The 26044-nt window shown below is 46.8% G+C and overlaps 1 protein-coding gene across 2 annotated transcripts; it reads left to right on the plus strand.

The window, feature by feature from the left end:
- Positions 1-547: 547 nt before the first annotated feature.
- On the plus strand, positions 548-25302 carry LOC135391588 (mitochondrial dicarboxylate carrier-like). Of its 2 annotated transcripts, none has more exons than XM_064621889.1 (10): positions 548-830; positions 1168-1289; positions 1348-1470; positions 3425-3585; positions 19644-19685; positions 19736-19850; positions 19954-20046; positions 20101-20181; positions 24798-24854; positions 24913-25302. In XM_064621889.1, exons 2-10 carry the CDS (start codon positions 1203-1205, stop codon positions 25018-25020), a joined length of 867 nt encoding a protein of 288 aa, XP_064477959.1. In that variant the 5' UTR covers positions 548-830; positions 1168-1202; the 3' UTR covers positions 25021-25302. The 2 variants fall into 2 exon arrangements, with proteins under 2 accessions (XP_064477959.1, XP_064477960.1); XM_064621890.1 differs by lacking the exon at positions 548-830 and adding an exon at positions 871-1029.
- The last annotated feature ends 742 nt before the right edge of the window (positions 25303-26044 follow it).

Here is a 26044-nt window from a genome sequence, read left to right on the forward strand (position 1 = left end):
GTTGGCTGCCAACTGGTCCCCGACTTTCTGCCGACAATCGGCCAATTTCATTTGGGTTGCATATACTCAGAAAGGGGCTAACTCAAAGTTAACACACATCAAATTATACCGCTTTTTTCATTACCGAAAAACTCCACTTTTCACACTAAGAGAAAAAAATAAGCTCCCTTTCCAAATCGGACACTGAAAATATGAAAGATGATTCGATAAAAATGTCTGTGGTTCTTCACGAATGGTGCTGCTGCTCTTTTTGCCAGAAAGGCACAAAAGAAAAACAGAAGCAATTAGATCGAGACGGGTTTCACTGCATGTTCACCCCACTCACAGCAGAAATTCTAACCCCTTGACGCAAACGTCCTGCACAAGTCCCTATATTAAATTTAGCCATAAGGCACGTTTGAGCATTTCACAGAGTAGCGTTGTTGCGAAAAGCTTTGAAGTTGGCTGCGGGCTGCCCATCTTGTCCTTGCAGTTTACTCGAGAGTTTAGATTACGAAACCGAAAACGCTCGTCAGCTGATCGATCACAGCGCCGTTAGCGCCACCAGGGAACTGGACTTTCCCGGCTGCCCGCTGCAGGTCTTGCGGCATCTAGTCTAGCAAAATATGTGATAATAAATAGTATCATAGCATCTTACAACGAGCATAAGATATCCCCAGCATTTTTCTTTGACTGTTTCGCAATGCTCGTGCTTGCTACATGTGATCGCGTATCTGTTCTCTTCTAAGGGGAAGTGATACGTGATATGCTATCTATCTAAATGGGAAGTGCTCTACCTGGTCAACGTGGAACACACCTTTTATTTCGAGCCATCGCTGTCGTCAACATCCGTAAGTTCTACGTAAGCCATGCAAGGGAAACGTTTCGTTATCAACGCGAAAGGAACCGGTACGTTGTTGCACGCCGGCGGACTCGCATCTACTTCGCTCCCGGGAAAACACGCACCGGCTATTTCCTCAGGCGGTCTTCCTCGACACCCTTTGCACTCTACCATACCTATCAGACAGTACGAGCTCATACAGGCGTCAGGTGTGTCGCGAATAGAAACAAAACTGTGCGTGCTGTCCGTTCTTCGCGTATCATTACGCAACTTCACTTCGATGTTTCACTCGTTTATCCGCAGCTGTTAAGCAGACATTTACCCCCCGTTGATCTCGTTTCCCACAGTTTAAACAAGGTGCAGCGTGCGTGCCTGCCTCGGAATGGAAGTTCGCCTTTCCCGCTGGTATTTTGGCGGCCTGGCCGGTGCGATGGCCGCTTGTTGCACCCATCCATTGGACCTACTTAAGGTGAGCCCAGATAGCACACGCGCAACGTGTGATTTTATTAGCATTACCCATCTTCTAGGTTCACATGCAAACACATGGCGTGGCAGCGAGGCTCAGTTTGCTTGGCACGGCAGCAACCGTCGTCCGCATGGAAGGGATTCCTGGTCTGTACAATGGTCTGACAGCATCTGTTCTCAGACAGGTATCTCATATATTCTGACATCACGTGTGCTGTCAAAAATTTCGTGTGCAAACAATCTAAAAAGCTCTCAGTGTTGACACGAGTGCTTCTGATGCCCACAAATACCGTTCTCTTCTCTACACTAAGCTACGTGAGTCTTCCCTTTTTGAATAACCACCGTTTGCACCGGGTGTGTGTAGCCGACGCGGGCTGCGGTCACCAAGATTCCGCTGTTACCTTATTTTGATAGGGCAGGTTCAGTTGCTAACATTCGTAGCAAGTACACTTTGAGACGGAACTAATTTATTATGAGAGATGGGGGAGGACAGAAATCATAAACATGTGTCGGGGAAATGGGCTTTGTCATGTGACCTGCGCTTTGGTAAAGAGCCCATGACAAATGTTCCATTGAATGCTTATCATATATGCATAGCACACACATAATGGCAATTCACAATGAATCAAACTGTTTTATTTGACACCATATACAGACTACACATCACCTGTGCTTGGGCACTTGCACAACTACTGACATCGCCGTTCTCCCTGACAATCAGAACCATCATTGTAACGTGTTGTCGTTGCATACTTCCGAAGTATCATTTGCAACTTGTCCTTTACAGCGATACAGGATGAAAATGGCTCTGGAGTTCCAAACTTGAATAGAATGCAGCAATTATTTAAATTTTAAAGACATTTTCACATGCAAAGCAATGTTCCGATTCAAACTAGCTATTGTGTGCACTGGCTCTCCTGGACCCCCCACTGGTCTTCTTCTACTGGGTACACTCAATGGTATAAAAGTCTTAACTTGTGGGCACATGGACAGAGAGGCTAGAAAAGACTTTTCTACTTTATCATTGGCTTACAATGTTAATTGTATGAAACATACGCAAATATGTTTCTGCCTGGGGATGAGCCCTTACACCCAAGCAACCATTGGAATGCAATAATATTAACCAAAGGCAAAAAAATTCCAGAATGTCTCCTTTTGTTCTCCTCTAGGTTAAGTAGCTCACTAAGATAAAGTGTACTGTATCTTTCCTGAAACATTTGCCTTCTGGTGTATATGCACATTGAAGGACAGAGCACTGGTGCAGGGAGTGCATGGTTGCGTAAGAAATTGTGGATGGGCTTGATTTCAAGAAAAGTAAGAATCGGGTCGTATTTTAGGCTGGAAATTTGTATGGTGTGTGATTTCGAGAGGGCATAGTATAATTGTGCCCTGTCGTTTGTGTCCTGTCGTTTGTGTCAAAAAGGGATTTGTCTTTTCCACAGACTCAGGAACATATGTTACCAGTATCAAGTATGCATTAGCTCGCTTCCATATTCGCTTTATGTTCCAGCTTATCTTGTCCAGTATGCTGTACTTTGACCTTTACAGCACAGTTCCTTGTATTTTTCCCATTTTGCAGGACATTACTTTTTTCATTCATTGAACTTCTAGTGGATTCAGGCTCTTTGAACTGAACTATTGGTTGACCCCCAACTTACACATTATAAAAAAGAAAAAGAAAACAATTATTTATGAAAGAGATAACAAACAATAAGCATTGACAATAAACTGAAGTGAGATTGCGAGAAAATGCGCAACAAAAATGACAGGCATGAGAATTCAAGAAGGCGGTATCCATTACCCATTGTTGCGAGACTCCTACGTTTTGTGCCTATAGTGGCTATGACTCCTTGTGGTGCATTTAAAAAAAGTAATAAGACCCATATTCTGTATTTTTAAGGTTTTTTTGCAGATACATTTTTCTTCATATCAGTGTTCCCAGTTTTCAGCAGCTCATCCCATTTCAACCTCGTCATATGGTATAATAGAAGTATATTGTGAGGAAAACTAAAACACAATGACAGACAGAGTAAATTGATAAAAGGTGTGGTCAGCATGACCTCCAAATGGGAGATGTGCATGCTGTACAGCCCAGAAGTGATGCTGCTGAGGTAATGTGGCACATTGTGTGTGGTGCAGCTGACCTACTCTACAACACGGTTTGGAATCTATGAGGTGGTGCGTCAAGTGGTGGTGAAACCTGGCCAGAATCTCAAGTTCTATGAGAAAGTGGCCCTGGCTGCTTTTGGTGGAGCTGCAGGAGGCTTCGTGGGAACCCCCGCAGATATGGTCAATGTCAGGTATTGCATGAGTTTTGTAACATTTATTTCTTGGACCAAATTAAGAGCTATGTTGTAAATTAAGTTTCGAGTTTGGCATTATAGTAATAGCAATGCAGCAGAACTTTTGATATAATGAACCTGCACATAGTGATGATATGGATGTGGCGAAGAAAATGTATGGTTCCAGTTAAATGGGTATAGATGCCCCAGGTATTTTTCCTCTCTATTGTGAGCACGTGACAAACTGATGTAGTGAAGATAAATATTCGTCACAAGAGCAAATTTTTGACCGTGCAGTTGTGTAAGCATTGATACTTGGTGCTGTTATGTGTTGAGTAGCACAGAAAAAGATAACCAAGACAGAGAATTTGGTTAGTTGGTGCATAGATCTAGTAGATGAAACAGTGCCAGCACATATCACAGTAGAGCGAGAGACAGACAACACAACTGCTGATTTCCAGCTAGTAGTCTACTGACAACATGAAGACCTGCTGAAATACTACCTTGTACCTTCCACACTGCTACGCCATGCATGTGCACACGTTCGAACGCATGTTCTCTACTATTTGTGTTGTTCTGCACAAGTTCCCTACCATAGTCAGCGATTGTGCTGTCTGTGCCTCTCTACTGTGATGCGTACTGGCACTATTTCATCGGCTGGAACAGAAAAAGACGGCATGGCAGCAAGACTCGAATCATGTTTTCCTTGAGAATCTGACATTACTTCACGAAGTTTTTGCCTAAAGCACAAAGCATAAAGTCATGGTAAAGATGTTCCAGCTCATGATTCAGATGTTTGCAGAGCAGTTGTGTCTGAGCATTGCAAAAAAGAGAGTAACTATGGTAGGTGCTATTTGGGGTGGAATTAACAGCAAATACTAAGATGCATACACATAAAGGCTTCGATGCTGCACTCGTACAAATGGTTTCAAGCTAGCACATCTAACATTCCTGTGTGCCACCTTCTTATCAGAGAAAAAGCATTGGAGATGCTTGTGTAAAGTGCATATCTTTCATGAATATCGACTTGTTGTGTCTACAAAGCATTCTGTAGGTTATATGCAATAGAAACTGTTAAGTAATGACATAGTGAAAATACTGGTAGAGTGAAGTTTTCCAGTGATCCGACAAACATCACTATAAAGATATCGACACATCATTAAGTAGGCCTGCCTCAGAACTTGTGATACTCATCAGTATCAGCTAGAATGTAAATTACAGCTACTTTCCACCGTGTTAAAGCTAAAGTTACACAGAGCTGAAGACTGCCTATTTCACTAGCGTGTAATAAAATGTGTCAGTTTTTGTGATTTCTAGAAGAGTCACTAGACTCCCTATTTAGTGACTCTAATTTCTACATAACTGGCTTTGATAGCTGCATTCACAAGAGTACTGTTTACAAACTATGTCCATAGTGCATGCAAGAAAGTGACTACCGTTTTATTGTTTCAGCCTCAGAACTATTGCTTTCCATCGTGTTATTAAAAGGAGGATTCTTCCCAAAATTGGTAAAGAAATAGAGATCATAGTATTATTAATATTATCTAAATAGTAATGGACCTCTACCTGTTTCTAAACAAATGACGTCATAGTGTTCGACAGCGCCACGCATTTGGTGGAGTTGAACTACGTTCAAAGCTAGTGGCGAACAAGGTCGCTTCCGAAAGCCACGGTCTTGAGGGGATTACGATGGTCTCTGAAAGGGACGCGACCTTTGGTCCTAGTTTGCTTTCAATAGGAGGCAGCCAACGAATGCCCATTCGTAGAACCCAGCTCTCCCCTTTCGGTCTGTGTCAGTGTCAGTCTGTCTACCAACGTCATGATGACGTTTCTCGGGTAGAGGTTTATTTAACTGGTGGAATATTATATACATATTTTTATGAGAAAAGTGAGAGCAGCACAGACGACATTTTTGCACGTGAGCGATGTGGTCAGGCAGACATTCTTTGCAAGCTAATGTGTAACTACCAGATGACATAATTACCTAAAACTAACTTAACTTTTTTTTAATTACAGGGTAATTGGAGACAGTCATTGTTTAAAGCCAGCCCATTTTTCCAAAATTTTGAAATGAGCACATACTTTGAGATATTAATCGTCACATTTTGCCATGCATATTAGCTGAAGCCACGTGCATCAGGTGCGTTTAAAGGACTAACCCCTTCGGTGCAGGTGGCTTATCTGTGTTGCTAAGTGGTTTATTTACGAGAAGGTGTGACCCCCTGGGGATACTGTTGGTGCTGTTACGTTGTGTTGTTCCTGTAGTATCACCATTTTGCACAATATTTTCAATGTCCAAGCCATGAACCCTGACATGTTTCTTAGACATGCCGCACAGCATTCCTCGAGCAGACGGTTCACTCGGCTTACGATGTAGTTCGGATTGTACCTGGGTAAAATTCTTTCTAAAATGTAATTAAATTACATTACTCATTACTGCATTTCAAATGTAATGAAATTACATTACTCATTAGTGCAATTGAAATGTAATGAAATTACATTACAATTACTACAAAAAAGTAATGACATTACAAAGTTATTGATGCGAGCTTAATCGTAACAATATTGAGGATGCGGAAATTCATTGTCAGACAACACCATGTTTGAACAACAAGATATATTTTGCTCTGTGCATCACAAGGATTGTCACCCTCTCTTAGTGCAAAAAGCTCTTGTTGTAGCATAGTAGCAACTGACTTTCAAAGTGGCCGTCGGTTAGGCTGCCCCTCTTGTAGCTGAATGTGTCTTTAGCCGTGCTGAAGACTCTCTCGACCGATGTAGACGATGGCAAAAGCCTTCCCCAAAACTCAGGGAAATGTATGCTGACAATATAACAACAGTTGGCCTGTACTCTTCTGTTTGTCCCTTCTACATGTCAGGCTATGTGCCACGTATGACGTGTCGTTCCACAATGTAGAGACGAAGATGACACAGCGTATCACAACAGGAAGATTGTCCAGAGGATGGGGTCCGTAAACAATGATTCTCCAAGGCCACAAAACGTCGACCTGAAGAACGTTTGTTTGTGGGTGCCCTAACTAAGGCAGCCGGCTCGTCGAAGGGAGCTGACCTTCCACATGCCCATTGAGCGTCACCGTTCATAGTGGGCGTTGGCAAAATGCCAACACAGAACACACAATCGATTCTTTTGTAAAAACTAATGAGTAATGTCATTAAAATTACTACCCAAATGTAATTAAATTACATTACATATTACATAATGTCAAAAGTAATGCATTACATGACAAATTACCAAAAAAAAATCATTTAATTCTCTACAGTAATGACATTACTACCCAGGTAGGGTTCGGATGCTACCGGGATCCCCCCCTTATGAAAATATGACCGTGATGCACAGTAGTTAGGGAATGTTATTTTATGAACATTGAAATAGTATCCCCTGTGCATGTGCATTTCTAAGGACTGCAGTGGAGTAAGCAGGATATCTGCTGGTTCTGCAATATGTAATCTCTATCCTAATGCTGCTCTCATACTGACTGTTCGAGTAGTTATAAGGGAACCACATATACAAGAACTTTATTTTGAGATGATGCATGGGGAGTTTCATTTATAAAGGAGCATGCCATGGTGTCAAATGTATTCACTGTTTTAATGGGGGAAACTGTGTTAATAAAGAGCAAAATTGTGAGACTACTGGAAGAACTTGTATCTTTTATGACATACTGTTGTGTCCGCTCAGCCAGGCATCCCATTCCAGAATCCTTTATTGATAGCGATCATCATGGTGCTATCGGCTCTGCGCGACACCACACATACCACTAAAATGAGGGTTCTCTACATGTTCTGGTCTAGCCACCAAACTCTGTCAGCATTCATTCACACTGCGTTTTTTTGGTTAATGCATTACCACCTGTGATAAATATAACCTTGCTTGGTTTTTCATTCTGTAATGCCTCCTTTTTGGATCATGATGTTTCTATAACTCTTCAGCTTAGGCAAACACTGAGGGACAAAAGATATACGCGTAGCGGCTTGAGCTACTTGGTGTTTGTGTTTTGGTCCTCTGTGTTCGCCCTAGCGATGCATCCATCTTCAGTGGATTTTGTCCGCCAGCTTGCCTGCCATGCCACTGTACGACTCAGTCCTTGTGTGATGCTGCTGTTGAACGCTTCTCCTCGCTCAGTTCTACTATTGATGTGAATCTCAAAAGCACCTGCGAGTATGTCTAATTAATAGTCAGTTATGGAATCCGTGGCAAGAGAGAAGCGCGAAGGAGTGGTTATTGTAACTGCGCTTTCTGGAAAAATGGTTGTACTTTAGCATAATAAAACTCTCTAGGCTTGCATTGCGGTATGAAGAACTGCAGGGCGTGGTCACAAAAGCGGCGCGAGAAATATTATGGCACAGTAAAATGCTATCGTACTTTCTCGTTAAAGGTGGTGTCCGCGAGGAATCCGGAACAATAAAGTTAATGTGATATCCACTTGGTGATGCCTTTCAAGAAGAAAACACCAAAAAAGTTTCGCAAAATTCGTTCGTGTTTTACCATAAAACATCGAAAATATCGAATTCGAAACAAACTGCCGGCTTCCGGTTGAAAAGACCCTTCCCTGCCTCGCCTCTTCCGGTGACGTAATTGGCATTGCGGGCGAGATTCCCAATCGCTCATCTGGAGGCGTCGCCAGGTTGGTTGCAATCCGATACCACCGAAATCATGAACGCGGATGTTTCTTCTAGCGACAGTTCGGCAGCAGATTGCGAGTCGGAGGACAGCATTTTGTGAGGACAGTCGGCCTTCATACAGACTCCAGTGGCGTCGGTAGCACACTGTTGCCTGAATTCAGCCGGGAGCGCGCAGCTGGTTGCAAAATCCGATTAAATTCATTTTCTAATGTTTCCAACTGTTTCAAAACGAAATATTCCGGTTACATACAGGGTGTTCCACCAGCCATGATAGAAATACATAGTAAAGAACGTAGGCGCCGCAGAGACATGCGGTCAAGAGGTTTTTCTCGGCCAATAACTTTTGCCACATATTGGTAACATTTTCATTTCATTTCAATTGACTGAAAGTTAATTTCTTGAATTCAACTCTGAACTTTCCCAAGGCACCCAACGTTTTCTTTGCGGAAATGGGTTCCCCGTGATCATTTTACTCAGTATAGCACATAATCCCACTCATAATGAAGTGGCAATTGCCGAAATAAATTCGCCGAAAATCCGTGGAAATGAACCCTTGGCTCCGCCTCTTTTTTGACGGCTCTTAGTTTGAGCGCAAAGCTGCGAAGAAAGGAGCTTACGTTGTGGGAAAGGGTCACAAGCCTTACCCACGGAACAAACACGCGCGGTGAGTGCGGGAATCAGAGCTATCTTATAAAAAAATGAGGTCACCCGACGTGTTGACAGGTAGGGAAGGAGATACATTTTGGAGCGTTCTGCACTGAGGTGTCAGTGAATGCAGTGAACAAATAAACGGCAGCGATGGCAAGCACTGTGTATTTCAACCAAGAAAAAACGAATGATCATTGCTCTAGGGGCTGCAGGTATGGACTGTCACAAAGCAGTCCTCAAATACAGTGAAAAGTTTCCAGGAACTAGGGTGGTGAGCAATTGTACCATAAGGCGTGCATTTTTGAGACTGCCCACAACAAGATGTTTCCATACCGGTACCCAGAGCACCGGTCCATACCGGTCACACCCAATAACTGCCAGTGGGTCGAGACAAACAGACAAGGTCCTGAAAGAAGTAGATGATCCCCACGCAAGTCTGCGCGCCCTGGCAAAGCGAGTACATATATCAAAGTCAAGTGATGACTACACAAGCACAAACTCCACACGTACCACGTGAGCGTTCATCAACATTTCCAGCCGGGCGACAACGAGAAACGGCTGGATTTCTGTAACTGGATCCTGTGTCAGACCGAGGAAAGCCGGAATTTTGTGAACAGGGTCTGAGGCCCACTTCTGCCATAGCGCTCAAGTGAATCTCCACAACGCGCATTATTGGAGCCAAACAAACCCACACATGGCTACGGGACTGCAAGCATCAGTACGATTGGGTATTCAGTGTGTGGGCCGTGATTTATAACGGAGCCATTATTGGGCCAATCTTTTTCACGGGATCCCTAAATACCAACCGCTACTGTAGCGAAATTTTAGATGCCGTGTTCAGCTTTGTTGATGACCTGCCTCTTGCTGAACGGACCCGCGTTTGGTTCTAGCACGATGGGGCTCCACCTGACAGCGCGCGGCGTGCAGTACAGCTGCTCCGTCAGATGTTCCGGGAGAAGTGGGTTGGCCGATTTGGTCCAGTGTCATGGCACGCCAGGTCTCCTGACTTAACGCCGGTGGTCTTTTACCTCTGGGGTCGCATCAAAGACGAAGTATACAAAAGCGAGCCACGATCGCCGGCTGACCTGCAGGGGAAAATCACAGCTTTCTGCTCGTCGCTCTCCAGATTCCAAATAAAAAGGGCCGCGAGGGACACAATTCGGAGAGCCCACCTGTACATTGCAGCCGACGGCGAACACTTCCAACACGTTTAGCCATACCTGGTGCATGGTGGTACCTTGCTTTTACGCCTTTCGTTTTGCTTTCACTTTCGTTTTTTTTTCTTCTTTTTTAAGTTGGTTAGTCTTCTATTGTTCAGGGAAATGTATCCTCTTCTGCATTGAAAGTGTCGCTAATGATAACCTAATAAAAGTACACAAGAAGTGTGTTGAATGTGGAGAAATCCGCAGCATGTCGAAGCAAAAGAATTGAAAAAGAAGAGCGCTGACAGGCGTTCGTGCATACAACTCTCTCTCTCTCTCTGTCTCTCTCTCTCACACAGACAGACAGACAGACACAGGCAGGCAGGCAGGCAGGCAGGCAGGCAGAGGTTCATGACAATAAGGTGATGCAGAAAAACTACGAGACCGCTATCTGCGGTCCTCGTGAGAACTGCCGCGTACAGGAGGAGCGGGTTCACGCGCACCCAAAAGCAAACAAACATACTGAGCAAAAAACGAATAAAGGAAAAAGAGCGTGACGCTGAAACTGACGTTGGCAAAGCTGATACCTAGTAGCGGAACTCTTCTGTGGGTAGGGCTTGTAGCCCTTCCCCCCCTGGTGTGGCGTGTCAATGTAAACTTCGCAGCTTTGCGCTCAAACTACGAGCCGTCAAAAAAAGAGGCGAAGCCAAGGGCTCATTTCCATGGATTTTTGGGCGAATTTATTTGGGCAGTTGCTATCTTGTTACGAATGGGATTATGTGCTGTGTGGGAACCCATTTCCGCAAAGAAAACGTTAGGTTGCCTTGGGAAATTTCGGGGTTCAATTCAAGAAATTAAATTTCTGTCAATTCGAAATGAAATTAAAATGTTACCAATATGTGGCAAAAGTTATTGGCAGAAAAAAATCCCGTGACCGCATGTTTGTCCGGGGCCTACGTTTTTTACTATGAATTTCTATCGTAGTTGGTGGACCAACCTGTATATTTCAGGCACCCACTATTCCGATCGCACCTTCAGTTTGACTGCGTTTTTTGTCCGAACAGCACCTTTAAACACTGACTTCAAATATATCATTGTCAATGTGTAGCCAGAGTCAGAGGCGGAGAGTTTTCATTTTCCCAGGGGGGGGGGGGCAAGGGCGCACCGCGAAGTAAGTACTCTGGCACGGAGGGGGGATATGTTTATTAAGAAAAAAAAAACGAAAGGAAAAGAAAGCCAGATGGGGGGGATGTCGGCTTGTTATTCCAACAAAAAAGTGAAAGGGGGAAGAAAAGGGCAAAGAAAAGAAGAAAAAACAAAAAAAAAAGGAAAAAAGAAAAATGAAGAACCCAAAACTAAAGTTGAAGAATCACACACTCCGGCGGGATCCTAAGATGTATGCAGAACTGGTATAGGAATAAGAGGAAGGAAGAACAGAAAAAAACAAAAGAAAAAGAAAGAACAGAGAGAACGTAAACAGTGAACATGTGCACAACTGAAGGCATCACGCCTTTGAAAACTGAGTGCAAAAGGAACAAAATGCATTGAATCCTCGGTGTTTGACCGGAAATGCGCGCAATATATGGTCAATGAAATGGAGCAGCGGGAGTTGAACCCGCTCCCAACGGATATGCGTTCCGAAGATCCTACCGTTACACCTCACTGGCAGCTGCTGGTACCTTTTCGACTGCTTCGTTTCATTGATCTGATTGCTCTGGGCGAAATTCAGTCTATGTGTTGTGTCATCCTCTGTGTTTCTTCGCCTCACCTTCTACTGTGATAATGAGTATGGTGGGCGGATAGATATTTTACAAATTGCAAGATGCATTTTTGGGGTTGGTGCCTCTTCGCGCTTTTGACCCGGGCGCGCCGAGCCCCAAAGGCAGGTGTCAGTATCTTAGCGGGACCTCCCGGGGGAGGCGGCGCCCCCCCCTAGTTCACGTTCCGGGGGGGCAAGGGCCCCCGCGCCCCCCCGCAGTCGGCGCCTATGGCCAGAGTTGCCGGATATCCAGAAAGCTGAGACAGGTGTAGCCAATGGAGGAGGTGTTTTTAATGACAGCCGGAAAGGATGGAAGCCGAGGCCAGAATGAATTGGGTGCAGTCTCGCGCGATGGTCAAAGCGATGGGGATGATTGCGATCCGTGATCTTCCTCACAGCTTCCCCCGGCCGAGTAGGAGCCAGCCCTGCGACGGGAGGTGAGGGTGGAATATAGGGCTTCAAGCGGGAGACGTGGACTCTTTCCGTAGAGCGGCAACGGCGGTCACTGGGTCGATCAACGGGGTGAACAACGTAGGATACGTCGGAGAGGCGTCGGGAAATAGTGTAGGGCCTGAGGTATCGGGATATCAGCTTCTCACAGAGGCCACGTGACCGCACGGGCGTCCACAGCCAAACCAGGTCTCCAGGCACATAGCTGACAGGACAGTGGACCTGGTCGTAGCGTATCTTGGAGGTTGCTTGGGTGTCAAAAGTTTGGGCATCGGGCCATCTGTCGACATTCTTCTGAGCAGGACGCGGCTTCTGCAAGGATGGGGTTATCTGCAGTCACAGGAATAAACGGGAAGATCGTGTCAAGCGTGGAGGAGGGGTCACGGTCGTAGACAAGTTAGGAGCCAGGCTGGCTCCTACTTCGCCGAGGTGAAGCTGTGAAGAAGATCACGGATCGTAATCACCCCCATCGCTCTGACCATCGCGCGAGACCGCGCCCAATTCATTCTGGTCTCGGCTTCCATCCTTTCCGGCTGTCATTAAAAACACCTCCTCCATTGGCTGCACCTGTCTCAGCTTTCCGTTTTAGAGATAGCTATCCATTATATTGCTACAGATGAGCTCGGTTAAGAAGATGTGACCAGCTGCACCCGCAACAGAGGCATCTGATGTGGCATACCACCACAACCTAGAGAAAGCCTGCTTACTCGTCAACGTGACGTAACAACTAAGAGTCAGCCAATTAGGATCGTGTTTTCAACGGCAGTAGCCCATCACGAACGAGCTTTCAGCGGTCGTAGTCGTAGAAACGAACCACCGTCGTCTGCGATTTAACGTTCCGGCGTACTAAATTGGGAAAGCTTTAAAATAAAGGGCAAAACGGTCCCATATCTTTCTCAAGACTGATTTTCTGGAAAGCGTTTCGCACTTTTTGTACACAGATTCAGATCTACAGATTCCAAGTTAGATGCAGTCATTTGCGGGTTCTTGGGGGTCATTTGCTGAAGGGCGACACGCAGTAGCAGACGGGTTCTGACTATATAGGGTGTCCCAGTAAAGGTGTCATTGAATAATAATAAAGAAAACTACGACACCTGTAGAATCATGCGGTCAACGGCATTTGTTCTAACTAGGTTTTTGCCACCTCCTGATGTGAATGTCATGTAACGTAAGGTTAATTATGTAAATTTTTGCGAACTAAACTTGTAAATTTGCCAACTAAATGTCACTTTTTTACCCCGCCAATGTGAAGAGCGTGCCGAATTTACTCAAATTAATGATAATAGACCTCTCCCTCTTGTAAACAAATGACGTCATAGTGCTCGACAGCGCCACCAATTTGGTAGAGTTGAACTACGCTCGAAGCTAAGGGCGAACAGGGTTGCGCCCGAAAGCCACGGTCTTGAGGGGATTACGATGGTCCCTGAAAGGGACGCAACCTTCGGTCGTACTTTTCTCTCAATAGGAGGTAGCGAACACGTGCCCATTTGTGGAACCCAGCCCTCCCCTTCCGATTTGTTTCGGTTTCAGTCCGTCTACCGACGTCATGTTGACGTTTCTCGGCTAGAGGTCTATTGACAGGGATATTGAGGAGCTATCCCATTGGAAAAAATAGCCGAACATCATGCCCCTCGAAGCACCACGAGTATAGCGCGCGACGTCGTTTTGAGCGCAATCGCTGTCAATCCGACGAAAGGAGGTTGGTAACCCAGCCCACAGAGTGATGGTAGAAAAAGTGACAGTTCCTGAAATTGGGATAGTGAAGGCATGATCCCAGCGGAGGCCAGATCCGATAAGCCATGCCGGTGTTATCTCTTTCTATTATCCCGGCGTGGGCCGGGTTTCCAACCTCCTTTCGTCGGACTGACGAACGATTGCGCTGAAAAATTTGTTGCGCGCTATGGTCCGGGTGCTCCGAAACGCATGATGTTCGGCTATTTTTTCCGCTGTGATAACTCCTCAATATTCCTGTCAATTATATTGAATTTGAGTAAATTCGGCACGCTCTTCACATTGATTGGGTAAAAAAGTTACTTTTACTTGGCAAATTTCAGAGCTCAGTTCGCAAAAATTTAGATAATTAAACTTGCGTCACATGACATTTACATCAGGAGGTGACAAAAAGCTAGTAGGAACAAATGCTGTTGACTGCATGATTCTAGGTGGTGTAGTTCTTCATTATAATTCAATGACATAATTCAATTTATTATAATTCAATGAACGGCATGATTTATCGCGCGAGGAGAACATTTTGCACTTTAGTGCCCAGGTTATACCATCACCGCGGTGTACGATGCGGTATGCCCCGGAAAAGGATCCGGTTGGTCCCGGGATTTTTTCCGGCGGGGGTGGGGGGTTGTGCAGATAGTGCGACCTCAGTGAGTGAGAGAACTCTTCCCCTTGAGAAGCATGCAGCGGTCTGTGCAGGCGTTCATAGGTTCAGGTTCAGGCTCGCCAAGTCCCTTTTAGAACGGGGCAGGTGCGTCAAGGACAGCACTGGCGAAAATCTAGACACACAGACTAGATTGAAGGAATATAAATATGATGGGCGGTTAGGGAATCTTGTCACTTGATTCTGTGGTGTCGTCCGCGTCGCCGGTAGGCTGGGCAGGGCCAGCGTGGCTGGTGGATTGGATTAGCCGTTGAGATCCCTGTTTCGGTTTCAGTTTCTCAGCACGGGTCCTCTGGGATATTGGGGGGGGGGGGCAGCTGGAAGGCTCCTGCTATGCTCTTCTGTGGGCCCTATTAGATCATTATAACGGCGGGTGGCCTCGTATTTTCACGAGCTCCAGGGAGGAGGGGGCTTCGCCCTCCTTCTCGGCACGTCCATTGTGCTGTTGCGGCAATGGCTTTTATCCACACTTCCTTGGCTTTTCCTTGGTGAATCATCCACCGTACTTGCCGCGTCGGACCTCCATCTGTTCTACAGGATGAAACGGGAACTCCCTTTTGTCCACTTCCCCCATGATGACGTCATTGACGCCTTGACCCCCTTTTGGATGGCCAAACTTCCTATTCACCCCCCACCCACACGCATACGCACACGTGCACTTAAGCATTGGAACATCGTTGAAACCTGGGACAGATATTGTGTCGGCTTCGACGGGAACGTCTTCTGCCGTGGCAGTTCTGGTGCGAGACATCAACTTCAGCAGGAAAAAGTTGAAGGAAACATGGACTTCGTACGGTGTACAGCAGTTTGAGAGTCACCACATGGGTTAGGTTGGCGCAGGGAACACAACCGCCCGAAAGGACAACGTACCCTAACCAACGGTACCTTTCCATAGGACTCACCTTCGCCAGAAATATCCACGGTCGTATAACAACACAAAACAACTCACCGAACAGTTTCAAACGGTTCATTAGCCGACTTAGCTTCCAAGCACTATAGAGTGTGTTAATTGAAGAGCCCCAGGACGAGAGCCACAGATACATATTTCAAACTTCTCTTTCCTTCACATTTCCTTAAAAGTTCGGGGATCTTGTACCTTTCTAAGCACTGGAGCAGTCTCGCCCAGGCAATTGCCAAACATGGGCCTACCATCCGCTTACAAAGCTTACTGGATAATTAACTCGGAGGAAGATATCGCTGGTGCGCATCGTCACGAAGTTTGGGCCAATAATCAAATTGCTCACGGAAGCGGTTGGAGCAGGGAGTTTATCAGATTCTCGATCTTCAGTCTGCTGCAAACTACGATTCCAAAACATTTCGTTGCTTCTACTGTCACGCATAATTTTCGTCGTCACTCTACGTAGCGAGAAATAGTGCACCGAGACCGAAGATATTGGGCATCATCACTGTAGTGACGATTTGCGACTATGTTGCATCGTAGTAGGCAAAATACACACGGACAAGCGACAGCGGGGACACAGTTCGCAGTTGACGATGACAGGTGTGACGGACAACCTATGACGTGTGACAGCAGAGTAAACACAGGCATCACTGTCAGTCTGCACGTGCATTTATCTTAAACGAACACGGCAAAGACAAGAATATGCCGAGTAGTCGATATAACACAGACGTTTGATTTGACGATCTGCGGATGGTGACTGTGACGTTCACTCGTGCCGCTTGATTATACGCTACTGCCGCTTGATTATACGCTACTGCGCTGCTACCAGTGGCGTAGCCAGACCTCCAAGGTAGCGGGGCCTCGATACGAAAGCCCGCCCACTTTCACACTCCCCTCCCCCGCTATTCCTGGGTCCGCCAACACACACATTTTATTGCCAGCTGGCTATTGCGCACACCGCAAGATAAGGGATGCAAATATAGACTGTTTGAACGTTCACAATGTGATTACATGTAGGCTGTCATCACCAATGAGGCCCTGTCACCAGATTGGAAGTATTTTGATACACTCATACTTTGAAAGCCATTCAAGAGTGTAGACAGACGCAGGAACTGCAAGAACTTTCGCGATCGTCGCACTGGTACCCCGTCCCATATATTATTTTCTCCTCGGGTTTGCACGATTTGCGTGGGACGGCCCGTGGCAGGCCCTTTGTGGCTACACCACTGGCTGCTACTAATCGTAGAACCGGCTGCGTCCGTTCTAGGTCTAGAAAGATAAGAAGGTCTAGACCTCTGAGAATGTGCCTATGGCTAGTTTTTTTGAAAAACATGAAAAATAAAAATTCCATATTCAATTGCAAATTTCTGTTTCATCTTTCCCCACCTTACCCTACATCCTGTCAGATTCGCAGTGCTTATTTTTCGAAAAATTAACGAAGCTGATTAACTTTTAGCTAATAAAATGACTGATCAAAACTGCGAAAATGAATTACGTCGCGTGAGAACATTGCAAGCTTTTTTTTTTTTCATACGATGAAGACTCCAGTAACTCAAACATTACAATCCAAATTTTAAGGAAAATATAGCAACATTTTAACGTAGAATACGTCTTCGTCTTGAATAAGGGCCAGTTCTCACTTGGCGACGCCCGACGCGGCGTCGTGAGCGGGCGGCGGAAATAGACGCGCATTTCCGTAGTCGGGAAAGGAGAGACGTCGAGCCAAAAAAACTGCCATGCCGACCTTCTTTCACGACGTCGGCGAGAGCTGCCGAGAACGACAGCTGGCGACCAATTAGGTGACACAGAAAGGCCACGCCTCCTGATTTTTCGTCTGCTTTGGACGAAGGAATGCCACTGTGGTGGGAACATGAAAATCTTGCGCGCTGACGGGGCGGAATTGCGCCTCTATTTCCGTCGCCCGCTCACGACGCCGCGTCGGGCGTCATCAAGTGAGAACTGGCCCTTAGGCCGCGTACCCACATGCGGTAGAGATGTGCGCAACCGCCTGCCGCAAGCGGACGCGAATGCATGCCGCCCCAGCTATACTGCCTCCGCCCGCTACTCTCCACAGCGAAAGCTTGACAAGATGGCGAACGACAGCGAAGTCGAGCTACTGACTGTAGTAAACGTTTGCTTTCTTACATCTCAGCTTTTGCGAAATCAACATCGCAGACGCAAGAAACGCATCCTTTGGGTTCACTCGCTGTGGTGATAGCCCATTATTTTCTTGTGAACAGTGTTTAGCTTTCAACTCTCTGACACTATGACAGTCAATATCTTACACTTTACTTACCTGCACTCCCAAATTTTATTCCAATGTCTACCCGAAAAGTCATTTTAATGCAACGCTCTATAATGTAGGCAGCAATAACATTTTATTTACGTCATAAATTCGCCGGCTGAAAAACGTGAGCATCACTGCGACATACCTTCTGGTCAACGACGCCGTCAATGCTCCCCGTGCGGGAGGCCGGAAGAAAACAAGAACGCACGCAACTTCCGTTTACTTCGGATTGGCCGACCATGTGCGGATGCCGCTAAAAATCGTGCACCGCGCGATCACCAAAAAGCGGAAAGCGGAGGTGGCTTTTCCCGCACAGCGGCAAGAGTTTACCGCGACGCGTTCGCGTTTCCGCGCAGATTCTCCGCATGTGGGTACGCGGCCGAATGGGAGGGCTGTTCCGCGAAATGGAGCGTAACGAAATAAAGGATACATTCCAAACGACCACTGCCACTGGTACAGCAGTGGGTGGCACATGGCAACGGCATCACACGATACACTATAGATGCAGACGTGACAGTCAGTGCTTGTTATCGCGACCTTGACCTTTAGACGGCGGTCGAAACGCATGGAGCGTTTTTCCAACGATTTCCCTCGGCGTTCTCGCTCGACGTCCGGCCGATACTGCGGGAAAAAAAAATTCATACGCGCGCCACCTACAGACAGTCGTGCGCGTCCGGATGCGTTTTCCGAGGATCGGTCAGGGCGATAGCCGCCGTGTAACAGACGAAGTTGCTACGGTAGTCGTACGTCCGCTTCTGCGCGTTCAAAATTCAAATTTCCATTGTCCAATCATGATGTAGATATCGCGTGCTGATGAGCAGCGCCCCTAGCAGATCGTGCGGACTGGCTCCTCATAGGGGTTGCCGATAATGACATGGTCGTTGTAATCTAGTAGGTCGTGGTATGGTGGCTAGTCGTGGTTTTTAGTGCATGCTGCGCGTGAAAAACTCTCTGGTGAAAAACATAGTGCGCGTTGTGAAACGAACTGGCGTCGCTGTCCGAAGGATACGAAGATCAATGTTGTCAGTGGAACATTCGCGAGAACTGCTTTGGGCTACAATTCAGTGAGTCGGTACTGGCAGTGCGCATCATGCCGCGCATATACGGAACACTACGATCGGACCCGTTTCAAGTCCACACGGCTACGATAGGTAAGCGCGCGCTTCTCCTGCTGTCTCATTGGATGCCGCCAATCGTTGCTCCCTGTGGATCCCATTCATTGCCGCCAAAGACGGCTGTGTTTTCATTGCGTTTTTCTTCTGAACGGTAGCGTTCTGTGAACTTGTTTTGCTTGCGTTATACCAATTGAAACACAGACTTTCATTTGAGAGCAAGTTGTTTTTGCATTTTAGTGCCCCTTTAACTACCTACGCTTAATAGCCAGCTTGCGTGTATGTGGCAGGCGACAGTATGCTGACTGGCGTATTCAGAAAGACGTACAGAAAGGCTTGAGATGATCAGGGATTTTCCCGACACAAATTCGGCATCATTATCTGATGAAAACGACAGCTACAATCACGCAGACGATAGCAGCGGGCGCCTCTCAAATAGCCAGAAGGTGGCATATGAAAAGAGCGCAAAGAACTGACGGCGGTAATTTTGTGGTAACACAAACCACACAAACATATCTGCCGATGAAAACGCTATATACCATACCATATCATACTTCAATTTCAGTAGTAGATGAATAGGTAGTTCTGCGGTATGCATCGTTTCAGGTAGAGCTTCCGCACGGTCGAGTTACAAGGTTTCCCTCTAAGTATTTCGTTGTATACCGCACGAGCAGGCGTTTGCTATCTCGCACGCTAACCTGTACCGGTACGTATGATAACGGCTGGGCTTTATTCCTATAGGATGCAGAATGACATGAAGCTCGCGAAGGAACATCGACGCAAGTGAGTTACCTGAATTTTCGTCTAGCGATGGCTAAAGAGTGTTGATGCAGCTACAAGCATGCTCTGGACGGCCTGTGGCAGGTGTACCGGAAGGAAGGGCTCCGGAAGCTGTTCTCAGGGGGCGGGACGGCCACAGCTCGAGCGGCTCTTATGACAATAGGGCAGGTAAGCGCCATGCAGTCTGCCCTATGTCTCTCGGCGTTTAATTGTGTCGCCCGAGAGATTGGTGTTTTTCTACTCATAATCCTGCCATTTCTCCTCTTTGTAGATCTCCTTTTATGAGCAGATAAAGCAGACGTTACTGGCAACACGGTTTTTCCAAGACAATCTCACTACCCACTTTACGTCCAGTTTGGCAGCCGTAAGCTCTCTCGATCTCCGTGTGGGCTCTTGTGTGAATGTCTCTTGCTCGCAGGCCAGCATTGCAACGACGCTCACCCAGCCATTGGACGTGATGAAGACACGCATGATGAACGCCTATCCCGGAGAATATCGGGTGAGCCGGAGAGTGGCGTAAGAGCGACTAGAGGAGTATGGAAGGCACTTGAAACATATGTTCTTTTTTTATAGCATGATATGAACATGCTACCGCAAAGAACCGTCAGGAACCTTTTCTTTGGAAAATGAGAAGTTCCTGAGAAAATTAGTTTACAAAAATGCGCGTAGCAGAGGTCGATCTCACGCATGCTGGTCCTGGCGTGTGATGGCATCAAATTAGTCAGCGCTTCTTATTGGCTGGCGAGAACGACCAGTCGAGACGCGGGAGCGACGTACGGCGCGAAATGCAGTTGCGAAAACAAAGTAAGAAAAACGCACCTAACTATTGGCTGACAGACGTTACTTCACAGACTGGCAGCCCAGGGAAGAAACTTTTCTTACCTTGTGTTAAGGCTGGTTTACAGTCCGACGGAACGTGACTGAATGGCGCGCGGCGGGCCGCTGCGTGACGCCAGCGGCCATCGTTCAGTTTATAGTTCGGCGGTATGTAGCGAAACGTGGTGGCATGGCGGCTCGCGACTGCGTCAGCCGTCGTCCAGCGGGTAGAGCACGTCTCTACTTCTGGCGTCGGCCGCCGGTAGCTTCGACTACAATGCACTACGCTTGCCGTTCTGAGCCGCAAAATGACCATCAGAGTCTGCACGAAACACGTCTAGTGGATGACAGAGATACATAAATAAAAATAAAAAAATTGAAAAGTGCAGAAAAAAATGCGAACTTCAGAGCCGTGCGTCTGTGACGCCACCTTCGATTGCTTTGCAAATGCGGTCATTGTCCTTTGCCGCTGTTGAAGTAACGATGTTCTGTCTCATCAACAACGGATGCAAGAAGTAATAGAAGGCTGTTCGGGACAGGTGCGTCAAAGATATGAAGGCGAGGGACGCATTGACAAATAAATGGTATGGATACACATAATGATATCGTGCCGTCGTCTCTCTCTATCTCGTTGGACTATGATTAAGTGACGATGGTGCAGTGGTGCATGGCGAACTCTGGCGGGCGGGAACACGGCGGTGACTGACGAAACTTTGCGTCAAACTGTAAACCATCCTTTAGTCTTGACGTTGCCCACTCAAGCGTGACCAGCTACGGCTAGCAGTCTCACCACCACCGCTTTCCTGACCCGCGAGATTGAAAGCTCTTTTGCTCACTAAGATTGCGCGCTTCTGTCATACTTTTTGTGCGAACAGGTATATCTAGTCCTACTTTCTACTCTTCCTGACATACTTTTTCTCGAGTCCTTCCATGCTCCTTTAACAGAGTTACAGTCGTTTCGTAGACAAGCTTTTAAGCCTGGCAGTATCGAGGACATCTTGTGTGCTTTTTTTTGGCAGTTCGCTGCCTAAGCCTCAACGGCTTTCGGTAATTCTGAACATGATAATGGACGACCATGATATTTCTGTGTTGGGCGCATGGGGCTTGAGTCTTTCGTTAAAAGTTCAGCAGGGCAGAAAAATAACAGTCCGTATCATTCTACTGCAGTGGTGAATTCCACGGAGTACACTTTACCACTCAGAACTGTTGAACGATAGACCATTTTATATGGTGTGTGTCCATGCATGAGAATACGGAAGCAGACCAGCCACTCGGTCTCTACGAAAGAGCTTTCAGCCGGAGTTCCTCAAGCTGTGCAATGTTCGTACAGAAGGCCGGCATTGTAAGTGTGGTAACGTTGAGTGTGAAACAGCAAGAACAACTTTATAATAATGATTGGGATTATAAGAATGACGATTGGGGACTGGGGAGTTGAGTCTGCAGGTCAACTAACAACATCTGTAAAGCAAGAATAGTATCTCTGTTTTTGGTTGTTTGATGGTGACACATACTCCGCATGCGCCCACACATTTGTGCGGAAAAGGAGGGGAGCAGAGAATATGATATCGTCAGTGCCTTGACCATATTCTAGAGCCATTGTGGGATAGCGTAGCACTTGCTCCACCTTCACGTGCTTGGAATATACACGAGTCATTCAAGGTTGACCGAGACTTTTGCACGAGACAGTTTGGCAAAGGACGGGATATGGTGACGAATGAACCACATGGACATGTTCATCCTACTGCAGTCACGTCAGTGAACATCGCTGAAAATCCTCTGCCCGTCAGCACCAAGGCAGTGGTACAAAATAGCCTTACGTCAGGTTGCAGACTCTTTGTCTAGGCCAGATGCAACCAAGTAATTCTGGAATGCCGTCTTCCACGATGGACAAGTAATCGTAGGCTTGCCCGGCTTCGGTAGAAAAAACGATGGTGGCGGTAATCCCGACATTGTAGACTGTGAACGGAAAATGTGCAGGAGAATTGTAGCAGAACGTCAGTACGCAGGGAAGTTTTCCAGTCGTCGCCAGATTAGGTAGCCAGTGGTATCCTCGAAATTAAGCATCCACCACCTTCCTTCATCATTCCACACTTTATCCTCTTTTCTTATCCATGACGATGGCATTGCAGCATTGCATTGATGGGACATTGCAGCCCAGCGTAATATTAGTGTCGGCAGTGTGGAGACAATAGAGAGTTTTAGTAGATCGTGCGCAAAGGCGATGGCGTTGGTGATTCCGCGCACTGCCCGAAGTTCTTTCTGTTTGGGCGTGCGCAGAACCATCAACGCTATCCCTTACGTAGGCAAAGGCGATACTGTACGATGTACTAGAACTCGCAAATAATTCACGAACACCTACTGTTCCGCAAAGGCTGTGCAAGGTGGGTTCCCCCGACACCTCACTTGTAACCAGAATGGAGCACACATGGCAGTCTCCGAGCAGCCGCTAAAAACCGGTTTCAATCCGAGGGGGACGAATTTTTGCAATGTGATGAAACCTGGACACAACATTTCACCCCAGAGACAGAAAGAAGCGTCATGGAATGGCGACATAAGGCTTCCCCGCCGCTAAAGAAAAGCAAGATGCAGCCGTATGCTGGCAAGTCCACGAGGACTGTCTTCTGTATGGACTTCTTGGAGGGTGGCGTGCGGAACCCAATTCACAAGAAAAGGTCTGGGGTGTTGTCTTGAAGGGTAATTCTTTTTCGTGACAATGTTCGTCCTCCCACGGCGAATTTGACGGGAGCAACCGTGGCCGAAATGCACTGGGAGGTTTTGCCCCATGTTCATTACAGCCCAGGTTTAGCCCCAAGTGATTACCATTTGTTTGGGCCCCTTAAACAGCACCTTACAGGAAAGGACGTTCCACACAGATGAAGCTCTTCAGAAACATGTCCTGCAGTGGCGATGACAGCAACCCGCTCCTTTCTACGCAAAAGGCATCACCGCAATGGCAGCGGTGTCTAGATGTTCACGGTGAATACTCTGGAGAATGAACGTAGTTTGGTGCTTCCAGAATTTTTCATTGTATTTAAAGAAATAAAAGTCGGACAACCTTGAACGACACTTGTAGATCAGAGAACGGGATGATCTTCATGGTTGTGTATGGACGCCAGCTGCTAGCCGAGAGGGATTCTCCAATAAATCCCCCAAAGATCGAACATACCAGCTCCGGTGGCGCAGCGGTAACGCGTGCGCTTGGAGACTGGGAGGTCCGCGGTTCGAATCCGCGGGCCGACTGTGCCGTCTGGGGTTTTTCCTGGGTTTCCCTCAGATGTGTAATAGGCGTATGCCGGCACAGTTCCCCTGAAGTCGGCCCATGGACGCAGCTATCCTCCCCCCGAGCGGATTCCGCTCGGTCTTCCACTTCACCCTCTCCTCCTCTCCACCACCTTTCCCTTCCCGAGAAACATGCCGCCTAATCAGGCAGGCAAACCTCTCGGGTTCCTCCCAACGACACTCCTCCTCCTCCTCCTCCTCCACGTCAGCCGTTCACAGAGGACACCTGTCTAGTCTACAGACAGACCGAGAGATTCCATCACATGATTGTGATGGAATACACGACCGAACAGTGCCATGGTTTCTTTAATCTATGATCAGGCAAAAATGACGTTGCTGTTTTGTTACAAATTCGACGTGCAAATGTTTGCTTCTTTCGTCATGTCCTTGGGCGACTTTCGCCTCGAGCGTTTTGTCAACGCAGTGCAGGCGTCTATGGGGGCAGTTGCCCCCTCCTCCCCGAGCCCGCCTGAAGGGGCGCCAGAAAAGCACATTTCGGCCAGGAAGAAGGCATGTTAGAACGACAGAAGAGAGGAAGAACATCAAGAGTGCAGGGGGTGCAAATTTTCCTTTTTGTCCCCCCCTCCGGATGCTCAACGTAGGCGCCGGCCCCGTATCAGTGCGTGATTTTTGTTTCTTGGAGCTTGTGTTTTTTCAAAACCAATCCTCTAAGGGGATTCCTCATTGTTCCGAGACGCCACACTCAATAAAGCTGACTGTTCTTGCGGTGTCAGGTTGTGAGGAGGAGGTCGCTGTCAGGAGGTTCCTGTTTTGCATTTTCTGTGATATAAACGAAAGTGCAGAAACCGACACTGAAAATTTTTGTTTAGGCTTAATTGATACAAGCTTTCGTGTGTAAGACCATGCTTCTTCAGGTACAATGTGGAGTGGTGATACGAATAGCTGTTTCTGGACTTTTGTTTATGTGATCTACCGGACTTGTCTCCCCTCTTCTTATACGTTTGCATTTTCTGTGGTAGTAAAAAACCAGGGACGACTCTCATTCCTTTTCCTTTGCAGAGTATCTTGCACTGCTTCTTACATACGAAGAACTTAGGCATTGGAGCATTTTTCAAGGTAAGTACCCTCTGATTCAGCAGTGTGGCAAAACCTTTTCTTGTATCTTTCTGCCCAGGGTTACGTTCCGGCGTTCGTCCGTCTAGGACCTCACACCATCTTGACTTGGGTCTTCCTGGAGCAGATGAGACTCCGCTTTGGCCACGTTAAACGTGTGGCTGCCTAGTTCTTGCGAGATTATGTGCATGACGCAATATTTCCAACGTTACCATTCAAAATGGCTATCTGTTTATATGGTTGTACTTAGGTGCTATGCAGAATTTCTTTTATATATATTCAGCTACAGTTGTATCCATGTCGTACCTATTCGATATTTTTGGTTAAGAGAGTCATTACTGTATCGGGAATGCCAAATGAACCAATGTTTATAGCATTGAACATTCCGCCCGAGTGCAATCTGTATAATGTACCAATGGTCAGAGTAAACATTCCTGTTGTTGTTCGAGGACACTGAACTCCTCGGTATCATCTTCTCGACACTGCTCTGGCCATTTTCCTGCCGTTCATTGATTCACTGTCAAATCAGAAAACAAATATTTGTGGAGATTTTGGACGCTGCTGCGAAAAGTATTGGAAGAAAATCGCGAGACTGATATTCGAGCAAAGCAACAGATCGCACAGCGGCTGTTTTTGCTGGAAGTGGTCAAAAGAAGGAAAAGCTGAACATGTTCGATACTTGACGATGCCTGTGGCTTGCGATGAAACGAGAGGTCATCGCAGCTGTTCACAGCAAGACCACTACAAGAACTTCAGAAGATATGCCTAGGTGCTCACATAGATGGGTCGCATAATGTTAAAAACAAGAAAAAAACGCGTGCGACTAACACGAGATAATTCTACGTCACACTCGGTGTAGTGCGGGTGATGACACAGGGTGAGGTATGTCACACCTCACCCGTTGAAACAGCCACACTAGCCGTTCAGCCGTGGTCGTGCTAAAGACTGGGAGGTGGTGGGTTCGAATCCTACTACCGTCGGCGCTGTCCGAGGTTTTTCCCTGGGTTTTCTGAAGAGTTTCTAGATGAATGTCAGCATAGTTCCCCTTGAAGTCGGCCCAGGACGTATACTAAGCCCCCTGATCCCCACTCGTTCCTGCTGTCCTCTCCATCTGTCCGCATCTGTACGCCGCTCATAGCCACAATTGCTTCGCGGAGCTAACACGGAATAATAAGAAACCCTACAATGTTTGG

Source organism: Ornithodoros turicata, chromosome 4, assembly GCF_037126465.1.
Source record: "Ornithodoros turicata isolate Travis chromosome 4, ASM3712646v1, whole genome shotgun sequence".
NCBI lineage: Eukaryota > Metazoa > Arthropoda > Arachnida > Ixodida > Argasidae > Ornithodoros > Ornithodoros turicata.

What these genes read in the sequence shown, in the direction of transcription:
- LOC135391588 (XM_064621889.1), top strand. Translation starts at nt 1,203, where the DNA reads ATGGAAGTTCGCCTTTCCCGCTGGTATTTTGGCGGCCTGGCCGGTGCG. An exon ending in CAGCATCTGTTCTCAGACAG is followed by an intron (nt 1,471 to 3,424) that starts GTATCTCATATA and finishes TGTGTGGTGCAG; the next exon opens with CTGACCTACTCTACAACACG. An exon ending in GCGAAGGAACATCGACGCAA is followed by an intron (nt 19,686 to 19,735) that starts GTGAGTTACCTG and finishes GTGTTGATGCAG; the next exon opens with CTACAAGCATGCTCTGGACG.